This window comes from Antennarius striatus, chromosome 3 (genome assembly GCF_040054535.1).
Source record: "Antennarius striatus isolate MH-2024 chromosome 3, ASM4005453v1, whole genome shotgun sequence".
In the NCBI taxonomy this organism is placed as follows: Eukaryota; Metazoa; Chordata; class Actinopteri; order Lophiiformes; family Antennariidae; genus Antennarius; species Antennarius striatus.
In genome coordinates this window covers 27,653,300-27,671,046 of record NC_090778.1, presented here as the reverse complement: position 1 = coordinate 27,671,046, position 17,747 = coordinate 27,653,300, and the positions used below count along the sequence as shown (strand labels likewise).

The 17,747-nt window shown below is 42.9% G+C and overlaps 2 protein-coding genes across 2 annotated transcripts; both read right to left on the bottom strand.

The window, feature by feature from the left end:
* Window positions 1-4,581: 4,581 nt before the first annotated feature.
* Window positions 4,582-7,195, bottom strand: LOC137592211 (actin, cytoplasmic 1-like). Its single transcript, XM_068310201.1, has 8 exons — window positions 7,071-7,195; window positions 6,862-6,990; window positions 6,628-6,738; window positions 6,461-6,545; window positions 5,682-5,843; window positions 5,416-5,607; window positions 5,132-5,313; window positions 4,582-4,861 (listed from the first exon to the last, which is right to left on the bottom strand). The coding sequence occupies exons 1-8, from the start codon at window positions 7,191-7,193 to the stop codon at window positions 4,718-4,720; spliced, it is 1,128 nt and encodes a 375-aa protein (XP_068166302.1). The 5' UTR covers window positions 7,194-7,195; the 3' UTR covers window positions 4,582-4,717.
* A 4,665-nt stretch (window positions 7,196-11,860) lies between these two features.
* Window positions 11,861-16,453, bottom strand: LOC137592212 (actin, non-muscle 6.2-like). The gene is made up of 9 exons (XM_068310202.1): window positions 16,368-16,453; window positions 15,186-15,310; window positions 14,655-14,783; window positions 14,412-14,522; window positions 14,148-14,232; window positions 13,781-13,942; window positions 13,512-13,703; window positions 13,244-13,425; window positions 11,861-12,978 (listed from the first exon to the last, which is right to left on the bottom strand). Exons 2-9 carry the CDS (start codon window positions 15,306-15,308, stop codon window positions 12,835-12,837), a joined length of 1,128 nt encoding a protein of 375 aa, XP_068166303.1. The 5' UTR covers window positions 15,309-15,310; window positions 16,368-16,453; the 3' UTR covers window positions 11,861-12,834.
* Between the last annotated feature and the right edge of the window lie 1,294 nt (window positions 16,454-17,747).

Sequence of the window (17,747 nt, the reverse complement as noted above, 5' to 3'; positions counted from 1 at the left end):
AGCAAAAGATGTGATCTCAGTCACTGATTTCAGTGATTCAAAATTATTGGGAAATATTGGAGTTTTACTGAAGTGATGACTCAGTCTAGTTCTGCATGTCATGCATGAACTGATAAAACTCCTGGTTGCTTCTGGGGCTAAACTGACCTGTGGGGCCCCTGGTAAGGCCCCCTGACCCCCGTGAGGTGTGGGGTTATAAGAGGAGTTCAACACCTCAGATTGAATTTATAAAGCCAAAGATTCAGCATAGGTCACCTGTGAACGTACGACCTATAGACCCTCATCTAGCCCACTAATCCAAAAACACACGTTTTTACTTTTAGTTTAGGAAATCAGGAATCAAAACAAAAATTTAACACTTCTGAAAGCTGCAGAACGGCTGTTTTTGTTCAAAGTTAGTATCAGTCATATGGAGATGTTTTAAGTCTAAGTGTCCCTTCATTTACCAACATTATGAATGTGTAAACATGTCAACAATTTGAATATATACCCCACAAATATATCATCATTTCAGATTTTATGGACACGTATAAATTCTGGATCTGCTGCGTCTTTCGACCTTTAACGGGAATTTCGGTTTCCTCATTCTTGCATACTAAAATAGAGTTTCCGAGGTTGCGGACATTTTAAAATGGGCAGATTCTTTCAGCTCCACAGCCGGGGTGGAGTTCGAGAGGTTAACTGTTTACTATCAGACATAAAACACTTTTTTTAAAAATTTATTTCATTGAGGCCTAAAAGCTCATTTTAAATTTTGCTCAATGCTCCACATTGTAATAAACTTCATTTTTTGGTTAAAATGTGAATTATGGAGGTGTCAGTCAGGCCTTTCATTCTGTAGCAGACGTTACTCGTCGTCAGTCCTGAAGTGAGCAACAGGAAGTCCTCGCTCGACGTCTGTGGTTTGCGTTTTAGTAAATCCTGCAGATCGTTACCAACAACGTGACTTTAAGGAACTGACTGCTCTCTGTTACAACATTCATTCTCTTCCCTTGTCCTCTTTATAATCTCTCGTCTCATTTAATTTATTTTATATCAACTTATTCACATGTAAATCCAAAATGAGTTAGCCGTTTACAATTAACTAAAAAGGTGTCGTATATAACTCTGTCCCCCAGTTCAGAGGTAAAACACAGCATTTGCTTCGATTTGTAGTTTTATTATATCTGCTGCATTAAAATCCTACCCACAGCTTGGTAGCACGATGCTAACCTGTTGCCCTGCTAACACCCTAAAGCCGATTTCAGCATCACATCACTGACTGCGTTTGCCTACTTGTTGACAGTCCTGCTTCTGACAGGTCAGAGACTTTTGACGTGTTCACACGTCCATGATGGATGTCGATTTAAACGATAATATTTCTGTCAAGACGAGGTAACCCATGTTTCCAGTTACACATGTACGGCATCTGTGAAGGGATGTAGAGAAGCACCGGAAGATTGAATCATTTCCTATTCTTCAGTTTGGGTTTCTTTTTGTATATTTTTACATTATAAGATACCTTCCTTTGTTCCCTCCGTGCTCTGATGATTTATAACATCAACGAAAGCTGCTTGTGAATAGTTCTACTCTGTTCCTGTCATTGTTTCCACACCCTGAACCTGTACTGACATGTTTCTTAATGACAGCCGCCCCAAGCTCCTCCATCAGCGAACCTCTTTCTTTAAAGATGTCAAACAACTCCTTTTTAGGAAACAACATTAACGTCTCTTCCCTTTTTCACATCTCACCCAACCAAACTTTTTTTTCTTACCCAATTCTCCTTTTCTGATTTGAGGAGGCGGTCCTCTCCAGGTGTGACCACGCCCCCTGCGCGTCACACTGAAGTGTCTTCTTCATGAGTCCTTCTATGGACTTCATTACAGCTGAAGTTCCTCCTTTAGACACACAAGCTCCCGCAGAGGGAGTGACGGGAAGATTCAGCGCTGAGCTTCAGTCAGATGTCTTGAAAACCTGAGTTTTACTTTAAATTAAAATTCTGACGGCGCGCGGCTCCTCTCCTTAAATGGGCGTAACCTGGAGCTGATGACACGCCTCCTGCTACTGCTTCAGTTTTACATATGAGTTACCTGTTTTGCAACTTTATTTACTATATCTCCACCTATATATTTGAATAAGCTCACTTGAAAACCTCACGCTGTCACGCTTCCGGCGTCTACCCAGATGGCCAGACCATAACGCCGAAGCAGCATTTGTCTTAGTGTTCGTCTGTCCCACGCACACTGAGTCGTTACGGCTTTTGTCAGACACAGCGGTTTGTTTTCGTGTGACGGCGAAGAAAAAAAAGGAAAGAAATTTTGATATTATTGTTTTATTATGGAATTTCCATGGGTTCCCACTAGTAATCATTATTATAAAATTACGCCGTAAACACAAGAAATATGACCTTAGGCCATCTGTAGGGGTAAATTTGAGTCTTGCCCACTCAAACAGAAGTTAAGCAAATTTTATTTGTTCAACCAAAATTCAAACCAAAATAATATAGACTATACCAGAAGCATTCCTGAATTGTGATTGGGTGGGCTGTTGAAGCCCGCTTCCCAGGTCATTCATTCTTATAGTGAATGTTGGACTACAAAACAAAAAAACTTGTTCAATGCTTTTATGTTGTGTGATTTGTTCTGTGATAAAATTTCGAATTATTATTACTTTTTATTCTCAGGTACTCTGTGGAGAGCTAAGTAAGACTTTTGTTGTATAGGGAAACGTATTTCAGTACTGTATATATGACAATAAATATCTTTAAATCTTGAATTTGTAATTTGACTTAAGTGACTTCCAAAGCTTGCTGTGTCGTGTGTTTTTAAAAGCCTGTAAACAAGCTTAGTGCTGCTTTTAGCGACGCTGCAGGTGCCAAAACAACGTTACATACATGCAGGATGAATCGCCAGTTCAACGTCAAAAAACTCCAGACAGAGGCCCCGGATCCAAAGAGGCCAGTTCAAGTCTGAGGAATTAGAAAATTTTTCATCAAATTATTTTATAGCTGACCCAAAGTGACACTGAGTGCGGCAGCTTTACTGTGTTGAAGCCTGACGTCACCCTATTGTTTGCAGCCCTGACCCATCATCAACACCCCGCCGCTGGGTGGAGTCCAAATTGTCCACATTCTCTTACTGGTTCAGGCCTGTTCAGGGACATGGAGAAGCATTTTGTCTGCTAAAGACTGATGCATGTATCGCCATGAAAATCCATCCGGCTGAAGTAAACATTCTCCCCATTCTGGTTTTCATGATCAAATGTGATTCGAAGGTCGAAGGTTACACGTGAGTCCTGAAACCTGACCCGAGAACCTTTTATGACACAGGCACTGTTCCCCAAAACAGTTACGATACGGTTCCCGCGACACCCCTGAATTCAAAATTTTACCCAGACCTACTTGCGTAGGTCAAAGATCAAAGCTTGTGCTCTGGCCTACTTTCATAGATCAAAGCACTAACTTTGATCTATGGTCTTACTCACACTGGCCTTCTCCCCCATCTTTCATTGTTATCCAGACCCTGAGTGTACAAAAGTTGAAATTTGAAGTCGACCGAGTTTTTTCGAGGTCAAGGTCATCATCTCATTTTCATCCCCTTTGCCGCCCGAGTAATGTGCTTTTCGTTTCATCCTTCTATCTGCAACGGTTGCGAAGATGTTTGTTGGACTAACGGACGGACGGACGAACACACAAACGCTGACAATTACAATACATCACGGCTTTGAAGTGGGATGTAAAAATGTGTTTCAACAGTGACTCTTTTGCACCCTCTACAGGCAGTAGAGAGACGGTGTCAAAATGTGCATGTGCTGTGTGATACAGACATACACACACACAGTATACACACATGAAGAAGAAGAGAAAATTAATGATGAAGGAGAACGGATCCTTGCTTTCGAGGCTGCCGTGATTGATTGACAAGGTCGTGAGCTCTGGGTCACGATCAAAAGGACAAGATCTTGGATACAAGCAGTTAGAGATAGAAGACCTCAGTCACCAGGGAGGAGCTCAGAGTAGAGCCACTGCTCCTCCACGTTGAGAGGATATCTATTTCGGATGCCTCCTGGGGAGGTGTTCTGAGCATGTCCTAAAGGGAGAAGGTTTTGGTGAAGACCTAGTATATGATGAAAAGACTACGTCTCGGCTGGCCTGGGAATACACCAGAATCCCCCGGAAAAGCTAGTAGAGGTTGGCATGCTTGCTGAGACAGTTGTCTCCACAACCCTGCTCTGGAAGATGAAGATGGATGGATGGGGGGATCTGGAGTGTACATTCTGAGCTTGTGATGTCCCACTTTGACATTGTGGATTAGAAGCAAAAACCTTTCCTGCTATTAGGTAAGAATAACCAACAAAGAGAGAGACACATCAACACTAACACAGGAGATTTTATTGGGAAAGATCAATAAATTGGTCTGGTGATAACCCGTGACTTGGGACTCCTGCATGACTCAGTTTGGATCTATACCAACAGTTACAAGATGGACCACACCTGATGACATTTATGGTGAACCAACAGCCTGAGGAAGAATGAAAGTTATTTTTGTTTTAACCCTGAGTTTGTGTTACCGATATATGAGAGCACACAGACAACTGACACTAAGATGTTGTAAAGAAAGTTGTTAAGAAATCATCGTCCAGTACGTTTTCTGCAGCACCAGTAAAAACATCAGTTCCAGGACACATGATCCAGTCTTGTGTCATCGTTGGACAGTTGTGTCAGACGACGAGGAACTTCCTAGAAGCACTTCCTGTGGACGATGGAGGGACCGGACTCATCGTACTCCTGCTTGCTGATCCACATCTGCTGGAAGGTGGACAGGGAGGCCAGGATGGAGCCGCCGATCCAGACGGAGTACTTCCTCTCTGGGGGAGCGATGATCTGGAGGAAAGGAAACTAAGCTGAGCATCGATGGTTCGAGTCGAAATACAAACTTCGAGTTGATGGATCTGATTTCCTTTTGCCAAAATATTTGACAGATTTTGTTCTGACGGAGGAAAGAACTGACAACTCATCAGTAGCTCTGAGATTACAAACTAAACTTTTGAGCAGTTACTGTCATCAAAGTTCACTTTAACAAATGTTCTACATCGTAAATGTAGTTTCAACACAACTGGCTTCATGGGGCTGCATCAGGAAAGTGAACCCCACCTTGATTTTCATGGTGGGTGGAGCCAGGGCACTGATCTCCTTCTGCATACGGTCAGCGATGCCGGGGAACATGGTGGTGCCACCAGACAGCACGGTGTTGGCATACAGGTCTTTACGGATGTCCACGTCACACTTCATGATGCTGTTGTAGGTCGTCTCATGGATGCCAGGAGACTCCATTCCTGAAGACATAAATGGAACAAGACATTTCATATTTGCTGCACGTTTGGTAACAATCAGTGGAATAAAACCACAATAAAAAGGAGACTGCCCAAGTTACCCACCCAGGAATGAGGGCTGGAAGAGCGCCTCGGGGCAGCGGAACCTCTCGTTGCCGATGGTGATGACCTGTCCGTCAGGAAGCTCATAGCTCTTCTCCAGGGAGGAAGAACTAGCTGCTGTCCCCATTTCCTGCTCGAAGTCCAGACCCACGTAGCAGAGCTTCTCCTTAATGTCACGCACGATCTCACGCTCAGCTAGAGTTAAGACATACAAGTTAGAACCGCAAAATAGAAAATAACTGAATTCCCTTTGGACCATCAAACTCCACCTGTGGTGGTGAAGCTGTAGCCTCTCTCTGTCAGGATCTTCATCAGGTAGTCGGTCAGATCTCTGCCAGCCAGATCCAGACGGAGGATGGCGTGAGGAAGAGCGTAGCCCTCATAGATGGGTACGGTGTGGGTGACACCATCTCCAGAGTCCATCACAATACCTGGAAGAAGAGAAACACTGATGTAATCAAGGCAGGGAGCTGTAAGTACCATAAATTCCGATATAGAAGCCACTACTTTTTTCACGGGCTCTGAAGATTTGGTTACACAACGATACAGCTAATCTCTAGATTTTAATGGCTAATGGCCTCCAGGGGGCGCTCTAACTAGAAGCACAACAATGAGAAAGATACGTAGGTGGAAGAGATAATGCAGGATCATGTGTTTTTGGACATCATGCACACTCCTTACGATGGAAAACATGAGGAAAGCCATATGATGCAGCTTTAAATGAAAGGAAATCAATCCGGATGTTCTAGTAGGAAACAGCTACTGCATGTAAGCTTGGCATCAATGCAGACGTTACATTTAGTCTAATTTAAAAAGTGGCAATCAAAATTTTTAAAAAATCTTCCTGTGTAAATATCTCATGTTTCCACACCTGCGCCTTACATACAGGGGTGTTCAATAGTCTGGAAATTACAGTAAATCACATTCGAAGCTTTTACTTGACCAAGTGTGAAAGTAACGAGAAGACCCTTGTCTCCAAGTATCAAGTTCATCGAAACTTGATGACTAGTTCTATATGTTCAGGTGTTAGACAGGTTGGAGGTCTCACCTGTGGTACGACCAGAGGCGTACAGCGACAGGACGGCCTGGATGGCCACATACATGGCAGGACTGTTGAAGGTCTCAAACATGATCTGGATCAGACAGATGACAGGTGTCACTGGAGAACATATCAACTTCAGACCTCCAGTCACAATAAACCAGTGGTGAACACACCTGGGTCATCTTCTCCCTGTTGGCTTTGGGGTTGAGGGGAGCCTCGGTCAGCAGGACAGGATGCTCCTCAGGAGCGACACGGAGCTCGTTGTAGAAGGTGTGATGCCAGATCTGCAGGACAGGAGAGGAGATCATATAATCAGTAAGCTCCTGACCAGACTTCAATGGAAAGATGGAGAAACGAACCACAACCCCAAATTCTTGAGAAACTCTCTTCCAACATGTAAATGTCACCTTCTCCATGTCGTCCCAGTTGGTGACGATGCCGTGTTCGATGGGGTACTTCAGGGACAGGATGCCCCTCTTGCTCTGGGCCTCGTCTCCTACGTAGCTGTCCTTCTGTCCCATTCCAACCATCACACCCTGCACACAAACGCAGCGTTACGATCACTCTTCACCTTGGTACATCATTTCCAGTGAGGACACACTTTACGTCTCTGTACCTGGTGTCTGGGACGACCCACGATGGATGGGAACACGGCACGGGGGGCATCGTCTCCACCGAATCCGGCTTTGCACATGCCAGAGCCGTTGTCAACAACGAGAGCAGCAACATCGTCATCCATGTCTGACAGGAAACAGCAAGTCAAGCGATTATTCTTCAGCAGAACCCAACCTGACACCCCTGAAGCATCCCATTATTGTCACACCACCATTATTGTCCACATGAGCATCACTCCAGGCTCCCACTATTTACTGAAGATCAAGTCATAACGGTTCCAAGAACTGCTCATGTAATAAGTTGTTTTGGTTCATTTCTCAGGGTTCTTTGAATAGAAAAGAAACCCTCCAATTTTCATTTTAATTCTTCAGTCCACACTGGAATGCCAGTCTTCCTCTGGGCGTGGCAGCGTCATGTCAACCAACCTGCTCGACTTAAATCCTGACACAAACAAGTTCAGGCCGATAAGACTGTAAACTGACAACCAATAGTCAAATTATGTCATTTCGGCGTTCAGAGAAGATGACTCATGTTTTACTCATATTCAAATGTAAGAAGGAGGACTCTAAGCATGATGTTTTTTGTGTTTGGACGGTTATTTCTGTGGCACAAAATGCTTACTTCATGAATTTGAGATTCAGACTGTCAAACTCAAGAGAAAGAAGAAAATAGCAAGGCGCACAAACCACAGACAGACCAAAGTTGGTATCATTACACATTGAGAAGAAAAGATAACGTAAACTGAATTGGCGTATAACGCGAAAGCACGTTGTCAATGGAGCCACACCTAAACTGTAGGCAACGGACATCCCCAGAGCGCACTGGACACACGGTAACGTTAGCGATATATTAGCGGTAACGTTTCGCTTAAAACAGTGTGTTTTCTTGATAAATATTCGTGAGAGGACAATCTATACCTGTACATTACGTTCGAGTAAAAGAACACACAGTTAATTAAACCACACTCATCCCTTTACTCTTTGTCAGAAGAGTACTTCAAAAAACGAATTATCTTCCCTTATGCCAGTTCGTAACGTCTCGAACACACGTGTCAAACTCAAATGTGGCCCGTCACATCATTTTATGTGGCCCGCAAAAGTATAAAAGGTCAGAGTGTCTAAAGATGAATAGGTCAAAAGTGTGCTTTGAGCAAAACTACATTTCCAAAAATGCAGTAATTAAGCCCATTTTAACACTGATCAAAACGTTTTGAACGAAGTTGTCCTAATTTATGTTTGATGTTTGTTTTCTGTGCAATTGCAATGCTTGTAACTTGAATAAGTAACAAACATTGCAGTAATAAATGCAATAATAAGTAATAAGTAACTTAAATAAGTAATAAATTCAATTATTTAGCATTAACGACTAGTTAAAATTATTTTACATTACAATGAGTTACATTTAGTTACATTTGTAAATTACATCTAGCCCTTTGAGGACAGCCATTATACTGATGTGGCCCTCGGTGAAAATGGATTTGACACCCCTTGTCTATACAGTGTTATTTGCACCACAATAACCAGACAAGAACTACAAGTTACAGTTGGAGGTTAACGGCTGGTTAATCAGTGTGTGAGAAAGTCAAATTCTATAGGGGATTTGTGAAGACAGGAGCTTCGTTTGTGTTCTTGTTCAGTTTGGGCTGTATGCCTGGTCCCTTTTTAAACAATTTTTACATCTTATTTTGTTTTCGGAAGTATTCATTAAAACAAAGACCACTATAATGAAGAATTAAATACACTAAATAAGTTTTGCTAATAGTTATGTTGTTAATAGTATTCATTTTGCATGCATAAATCATTTTTTTGTATTGTTAGGAGCAGTGATAAGCAACAAGCCATATGTCTTATTTGCTTAATAATAATCGATTACTGAAACAATGGATTAATGCAGCTCAACTTGAAATCGTAACGCCCGTGTCAGAAACATGATGAAAATCAATTCTTCAACATTAACATTAAAATGAGTGGAACAGCATCCTACCTGTGCAGGTGATTGTTGGGTGTGTCTGAGGTGAGGTGTTGCAGCTGTCTCTCTTGCCCAGCTGTTGATTGCAGCACCACACGCCAAACCGCGCCAGTTTTATCAGCGCTCGCCATACTTCTTTTGTTGCCCATAAAAGGTAGCGTTCTCTGAGCTTGCTCTCTGATTGGTCCAGATAAGGTGGATGCTTAAGATTCCATCGATTCAAGTTCTGATTGGCTACAGCTGGTATGTGTGGAAGGGACACTGAACCAGTTCCTGAGGATTCCCCTTCAGGGTTCGTATGAATTCCACAAGAAGAAAATCGTTATGTTGATCCCATCGATGGTGGCACCTGCCTTGTTCTCCTGGGGTGTGTGTCTCTGGGTTCTCCAGTATCCTACCAACATTAGAACATGCATGTCAGATACATTAGGATATGTTGGAACAAGGTAGCCAAGATGCTCAGGATGATCCTGCTCTTTGTGAGACATTCGTGCGCCACCACAAAAAAGATTTGAGTTATATTTTCAACCTGGCAGCTTCTCAGTCTAGGTACTTGGCTTGGGAACACAGTCCGTATGGACCACCATACGGACTATGAACTGGTCGCTGGAGAGGTTTTGGTTTACGTCCCTGTCAAGGTTTCCCCGGTAAGGGCCTCTGTCTAGTGTGGAGTTATTCTATATTATTCTACAACTGAGTTGATCTATAAACTACATATATAAATAAAAAAGTTTAGTGATTAAAGTCTTGTTAAATTTACGTCACATGTTGTGACTTGGCTACAAAAATAATGTACAAACTAACCGTAGCATGTTAGTAAGATGGTAGCAGACGACAAAACAGGTTTACGTTCTGCTGTCAAACTTAGCATTAACCTCACTATAACGCCTCAAATGCGACAACAGGAATTCAAGCAGTTGAAAAACTGGACGAGCAAGACCTTTCCATGCAAAAACTGAGTTGGATGATCAGCTGTTCACATCTGAGGTCAGCGTCTACAACCCCATGCAAGCTTCATTCTGTGAACACATATCCCGTGTAGCGTCGCAGAGGGACTGGAGCCCATCCCAGCTGACTACAGGGAGAACATACGAACCCAACACAGAAATGTCCCAGGTCATCAGAAGGATTCACATCCAGTACTTTATCGCAATCCGCTGGACCACCATTCTGCCCAACTGACGGAACATATTTTTATGTTTACTGTGTCCTGAGCCATCAGGACCATGTAGATAGTTAACAGGTGTGGGCTTGGAATTGAGTCTTGGGGAACACCAAATGTTATTTTTGTTTGCATTGATGCAGTTGCCTATAGACACGACCTTGAAATAAAATTTAATTCTCTTAATGCCCTGACAGAAAGTCCCACCTAGTTTTTCACCCCGTCCTGAAGTATGTTGACACCAGTTTTGTCGAATGATAAAAACTGAGATTCAATAATACAGAGACAAACATTCTACAATTGTCTGTGTTTAAGAGGAAGTCTTTAAAGATCTTAAGGGCAGTTTCACAAGAAACAGCAGCACCTCTGTGAAAGTTTGTCTTTTTTTTGGTTTTGAATTGAGAAAATCCTGTCAATCAGGACCAACAATGTTACGTCAAAGAACCAAACGTACCTCATTACAACATTCAGTCATCTCATCTAACCGGTTCAGGATCTTTCTCACAGCTTCCGAAATTTTGAACTGGTCTGGGGTCTTTGTCGATGAAAGAATCACTGCTGGACTATTTGATCTTATGTTGTTTTGACTTTTACACATTTATTCTGTGCTGGCCTTGTGTTTTATTCGCTCTTAAGTGAAAGTCTTAAGTCTCTGAACATAGGTGTGAAGTCAATAATATTTAATGAAATCTGATTAGCTTCAATTGTAAACCAGCAGCTGACATGAGTCCAGCAGATCTTGATGAAACTTGCTTTTCTTTGTTGCCGTCTTCGAAATTTTGAGGTTTTTGGTGTCATTTTCAGCAATGTTTTCTGCAAAATTATGAAGGTTTAATGAATATTGGGAGTCTTCATTGCTATAAAATGGTAAAAGTGTTCAAAACAATTTTAAATGGGACTGGCTTAAGGTAAAAGTCACCATAAAGGTAAAATTAAAAAAAAAAGCAGGACAAAGTACGACAAGATAAAGAGATAGTGAAACACTTCGTAAATTTTGGAAGAAATCAGGTGTGGCTGGAAAACCCTCTAAGTGATAGACCCAGACTCCCGCCAAGGAACCTACTTTCTTCTCTGAAGAATTGCTATTTGGACAGGGAGGTGGATCGAAAGAAACTTTGAAATCTCAACCTTACCAGTTCTCCGGAACCAGACTAGGTTATCTCCAAGAGTGTTGAAAGAGCTGTCCCATGTTGTATCAAGCCCATTTTCTATAATATATCTGTCTTGGTGAAGGAGGAACTGAGTCCAGAGGCAAAGCTCTCGATTTACCAATCAATCTACGTTCCTCTCACCTATGGTCATGACCAAAAGGACAAGATCATGGATACAACCAGTCTAAATTAGTTTCTTAGAAATGTAGAGATAGGGTGAGGAACGCAGAGTAGAGGGGAGAGGAGCCAGCTGAGATGGTTCAAACATCATTTTTGGAGACCTCGTGGACACCTCTCTGCGGAAGTGTTCTGGGCACGTCCTCCTGTCCTATCATGAGGAAGCCTTGGGGGAAGACTTAGCACATGCTGGAGTGACTGTCTTTCAGCTGGCCTGGGAATGCCTTCAGATCCCCATGGAAGACCTAGGTGAGGTGTTTGGGGGAGACGGAAATATGGGCATCCCTGCTCAGACTGTTGCCTCCACAGACTGATGGAAGGACACAGGCTTAGTATATTTATATATATTTATTGTTGCAGGATTTTTGGAGTTGAAAAACACAATCTGCAGTGACCAACAAAACAAATAATTACAGACAATAAAACAGTGCAGTGAACATCAGACTACATTCTTCATACTTCACAAACAGTTCTGGTTGAGTCACAGCAGTAACTGAATACTGACCATTTTAAAACAATTCAATTAATTTCTCAGAAATTTCTGTACATACAAATTAAGTGCATCTATTTTTATATCACAAAGCTTTTACAACTCAAACAATTGTTCCAGTGTTTGGCTTCGATGTAGTCCAGAAATAATTTTCAGATTGTTCAAGTCATGACAATGGCGTTGCCATGGAGATGTGCCAAGTATTTTCAGTTCTTGCATTTCTGAATTTCTCGTCTCAAATGTATTTGAATGTAATGTCTTTCATTATCCTGGTCCACTGCTGCACAGAAGCGATGCAAACTAGATCCACATACCGCTGCCAAAGCCCCAACATCCTTTGTTTTACCGAATGCCCCACCCCGCAATGATGTTTGTTTGGATGCAACAATTACAAGATAGACCACAATGGATAAAACCACTGACGAACCAACCAACAGCCAGAGAAGAAGAGAAAGTTACTTTAACCCCGAATCAGTGTTAGAGAGTCATGAAAAAGAAAAAGAAAAAGAAGGTGTGCCAAATTTCATGGAGTTTCACTTGAGAGACGGAGATGTTTGTGGAGATTTGTTGACATCTAGTTTAACATGAGACAAGGTAAAAGATCTGGTCCAGCTTCTTACCATGGAACACTGCTAGCAATGAAACTCAGGTGAAGCAGCTATTCTCATTTCCTGTGTTGTTGCTCTTGTCCATATCCTGCTCAGTTAATTTTTGTCAAATTCGTGGTATCATCGTGCAGTATGTTTTCTGCTGCACTGGTAAAAATATCACTTCCTCGACACAAGATCCTGTTAGATCGTGTCCGAAGGGGAACTTTCTAGAAGCACTTCCTGTGGACGATGGAGGGACCGGACTCATCGTACTCCTGCTTGCTGATCCACATCTGCTGGAAGGTGGACAGGGAAGCCAGGATGGAGCCGCCGATCCAGACGGAGTATTTTCTCTCTGGGGGGGCAATGATCTGGAGGACAGGAAAGTGAGCACAGATGCTTCAAGTCCAAATACAAACTTTGAGCTAACAGATCTGATTTGTTTCATGCCAAAATATTAGAAACATTTGGTTGACGGAGGAAAGAACTGACAACTCATCAGCAGTTCTGACAATGAAAACTAAAATTTGGAGCATTAATGTTCAGTTTAACAAATGTTCAACATCTTAAATGTAGTTTAGACACAACAGGCCTCTGAAAAGCTTCCAAGGGTTGCGACAGGTAATTAAACCCCACCTTGATTTTCATGGTTGACGGTGCCAAGGCACTGATCTCCTTCTGCATACGGTCAGCGATGCCGGGGAACATGGTGGTGCCGCCAGACAGCACAGTGTTGGCATACAGGTCTTTACGGATGTCCACGTCACACTTCATGATGCTGTTGTAGGTCGTCTCATGGATGCCAGAAGACTCCATTCCTGAAGATGCAGATGGAACAAGACAATTTTATGACAAAATCAGTTATATCAAACCACGATGAAAATCTTCCATGAGATTTACCAACCTATAAATGAAGGCTGAAAGAGCGTCTCTGGGCAGCGGAACCTCTCGTTGCCGATGGTGATGACCTGTCCATCAGGAAGCTCATAGCTCTTCTCCAGGGAGGAAGAACTAGCTGCTGTCCCCATTTCAGCCTCAAAGTCCAGAGCCACATAGCTGAGCTTCTCCTTAATGTCACGCACGATCTCACGCTCAGCTAGAGTTACAATGACAAAAAAGTTAGAAATACAAAATGGATAAGAACTGGATTTCCTTTGGACCATCAAACTCCACCTGTGGTGGTGAAGCTGTAGCCTCTCTCTGTCAGGATCTTCATCATGTAGTCGGTCAGATCTCTGCCAGCCAGATCCAGACGGATGATAGCGTGAGGCAAAGCGTAGCCCTCATAGATGGGTACGGTGTGGGAGACACCATCTCCAGAGTCCATCACAATACCTGTAGGGAGAGAAACACTGATCAGCCATTAAGTTCTAAGCTGCTGTTCTACTTAAAAAGATGATATCCAAAAAGTTCTTGTCTTCAGCTACGGTTTTACAAATGGCCGCTAGGTGATGCTCCAACACAGCATAAGGCTGAATAAAATACATGACGTTCAGGTCTGTTCGGAAAGATGAGGTGTTGGACAGGTCGGAGGTCTCACCTGTGGTACGACCAGAGGCGTACAGTGACAGGACCGCCTGGATGGCCACATACATGGCAGGACTGTTGAAGGTCTCAAACATGATCTGGATAGGACAGATGACAGGTGTCACTGGAGAACATATCAACTTCAGACCTGCACTTACAGTTACTGAATTTATCCGACTATGAAATTAACACATGAACAGAAGATGAAGAATTAAACCACCACCTGATGCCCAGTTAAATTCAATCATATTAAACCAGGAGTCAGTGGTGAACACACCTGGGTCATCTTCTCCCTGTTGGCTTTGGGGTTGAGGGGAGCCTCGGTCAGCAGGACAGGATGCTCCTCAGGAGCAACACGGAGCTCGTTGTAGAAGGTGTGATGCCAGATCTGCAGGACAGGAGATCATATAAGCAGTAAGCTCCTGACCAGACTTCAGCGAAAAGATTAAGTGAACCAGTGAGGATACGAGCGGCTGGGGCTGAAAGTTTTGAGAAACTCTCTTAAACATGCAATCTTCACCTTCTCCATGTCGTCCCAGTTGGTGACGATGCCGTGTTCGATGGGGTACTTCAGAGTCAGGATGCCCCTCTTGCTCTGGGCCTCGTCTCCTACGTAGCTGTCCTTCTGTCCCATTCCAACCATCACGCCCTGCACACAAACGCAGCGTTACGGTCACTCTTCACCTTCGTACATCCTTTACAGCAGTGTTGCCCAATACGTTGATGTCATAGGTCGCGTGGATGGATTGCATTGCGTTAGTAAAAGAGCTGTTGGCCTATCATCCATCCCGGCCATGTCCACTTGATTGATGTACAGTGCAGCCAGAGATCACTCCTTTCGAACACATGTTGTCACCATCATCGAGTAGCTAAATCACACACTCTACTGGTCAGACTAAAAAATATTATCTTGTTTGCAGCTTGTTAAAACTGTTTATGAAAGTTTGTCTAATAGCAGATCTTTTTGACCATCATTTTGAATGTGGCTCTCAAGCAAAGAAAGTGATGGCACCACTGCTTTCCAGTGAAGTCACACTTGACAAGTCCGTACCTGGTGTCTGGGGCGACCCACGATGGATGGGAACACGGCACGGGGGGCATCGTCTCCGGCAAATCCGGCTTTGCACATGCCAGAGCCGTTGTCAACAACGAGAGCAGTGATTTCCTCATCCATGTCTGACAGGAAACAACAAGTCATGTGATTATTTTTCAAGGTGACACCCCTGAATAATCCCATCACTGTCACACCAAACAATCCTGTGTTTTCTAGCAGGAACTGACCGTTCCATTTCTCACCACCAAAAGGAACAAGGAGTGATGCAAACTGTCTGGCAGTTGGTCCATGTTCTACTAAGCATCACTTCAAGTTCCTCTTGAGCTGGAAGAGCATTGACTCAAGAACGAGGCGGAACTGTTCCAAGAACTGCAGTTGGTCTTCGTTGACTGAAATTAAAGGATTTTCTCAAAAACAACATTCTAAAGAGTGAAAACTCCTTTTTTTAATGTAGTTATGAAATTTTGTTTGTTCCTCTAGGCTTGAACCTCCACCTCCTGTTTAGTTTAATTCATTGGACCGCCAACATTGTCAAATGAGTGAGGCAGATCAGATCACTTTTGTTCCACAAACACAAATTGTGAAATCACATTGTCAGAGATCAGAGGAGGAGACCAAAAGTTTGGTTCCAAAGGAGGAAGAGGAAGCAGCACTGAGGAGGAGGAGGAGCAGCCGCTCCTTCAGGACATGCCATCACATCTTTCATTGAGGTAAAGGTGTGGTTGTATGTAATGCAGTTTAGTGGGTCATCCTCTCCTGGTGAGCTCATGGGTGACGGGATCTCACGAATCTCATTTCCTCCACATATTGAAGTTGTTGTTGCCCAAATTTATGCTAGCGAATCTCATTGCTGATTCAGTTTTTAAACTGCTTTAAAAACAGGTGCTGCTGGTAAAGACTTATCGTTTAGGTTTGTCAGTATTTGACAGATTAGGACCTGGAAATCATAACTTTCATAAATCTGATATACACATGTTAATATTGGTGCAACAAGATGTATTTTTTCATTTCAACAAGTTTTTATGGTGTTTCAGTAAAAGGAACCTGATTTTCTGAAATCAGAGAGGTTATTTAAAACCTTTAAAACGTCACCTGGGTGACATAATCTTTATAAACATGATCTATAAATGTCCTTACTGTTCAAAATAAAAGATAAAACATCAGGAAATTGCATCTTACCTGAGCAGGTGAGTGTCAAGCGAGCGTGGGTGAAGTCTTGCGTGTGTCTCTGCTCCGGTTGCCAAATGCAGCAGCGACACCTGAACGCACCAGTTTTATTGACGCTCCGTGGTGGCGCTTTGGTGATGTTATCCATAAAAGGTAACATTATCTAAATTAGAGCTCTGATTGGTCCAGGTGTGCAAGATCAGTCGGATCGCGCTTTGATTGGTTGGCACTGGCATCTGTCAAGGGGAAGAGCTACAGAACCAGTTCGAGGTTTTTTTATTTCATTAACTTTATCTAAAAATGAATAATACACAAATCGTGTTCAATGAACATATAATATTTAGCAAGGTATATGATGCAAAAACATTAGATATGTTTAAATAATTTATAGATGATACGGATATTTAAAGTGTTTAAAGCCTTTTTGTTCAATGAACTCTTGATTAATTTTATAGAGGCCAACATATTATTATAAAGATGTCTGAATATAGGTTTTTGCGTCCTATATTCAGATTTATGAATATACTTTGGCTGCGTTCAGACTGCAGGCATATCGGATGCCAATCAGATTTCCCTCCATATCTAATTTTTAGGGCTGACCCTCGACACTGTGATTAGCAAGTGTCCGAATGCGATATTGCTCTGTTCAGACCTGGGCTACATTATTGGCCGATCTGACGTTTGGGCGGAGGGGTGGTTCAGTGTATGTTACATACACTGAAAAGCAACGGCAGCAACAGCAAACGCGAACATGAAGTTTTGTTACCTTAGTGTATTGGTGGTATCACTGTCTGGTAGAGGTGGAGAAAACACACACACACCAGACATTGTCATCTTCTTCTTTCATTATTTACTGCTCCGTAATGCACGACGCTCTTCCTTCTGGGGCCTCGCTCTTGCGTCGCGTACAGTGACATCACGGACCACCGTATCCGATTGGTGTGTTTGGTGCTGTTCAGACTGAGACGCATCTGTCCATATCCAACACGAAACTACCTCCCGAATGTGGTTTCAAATCAGATTTCATGTGGTATGTGAGTGTTCAGACTGCAGATGAGACATCCAATATCAATCTGGATGGACTACAAATTGGTATTGACGACCTGTCTGAACAAGCCCTTAATCTGTGATTCTGACAGATGTTGGCTCTCTCTGCTCTGCCATCCTGGATAGCAGGCAGGTAGACGGGGTCATCATCGGGGTGTTCATTTTGTGGGGCTGGGTGTTGCTCTCCTCTAACGGTGGCAATATTATGAAGGACAACACATGCCATTATTATATCACAGGCCATCTCAGGGGTCATCCTGAAGTGTCACAGGCACTTGAAACAGGCTTTCAGCAGGTCTATAGTTATCTCCATGGTTGAAGTTCTATTGGGGGTCTGGTTCAGGG

Coding starts and splice junctions, on each gene's coding strand:
- LOC137592212 (XM_068310202.1), bottom strand. CDS start 15,308: ATGGATGAGGAAATCACTGCTCTCGTTGTTGACAACGGCTCTGGCATG. Junction 14,784..15,185: donor TGGGTCGCCCCAGACACCAG/GTACGGACTTGT, acceptor GTTTGTGTGCAG/GGCGTGATGGTTGGAATGGG. Junction 13,704..13,780: donor CTACAGCTTCACCACCACAG/GTGGAGTTTGAT, acceptor TTGTAACTCTAG/CTGAGCGTGAGATCGTGCGT.
- LOC137592211 (XM_068310201.1), bottom strand. CDS start 7,193: ATGGATGACGATGTTGCTGCTCTCGTTGTTGACAACGGCTCTGGCATG. Junction 6,546..6,627: donor ACAGGGAGAAGATGACCCAG/GTGTGTTCACCA, acceptor TGTCTGATCCAG/ATCATGTTTGAGACCTTCAA. Junction 5,314..5,415: donor CTTCCAGCCCTCATTCCTGG/GTGGGTAACTTG, acceptor TTATGTCTTCAG/GAATGGAGTCTCCTGGCATC.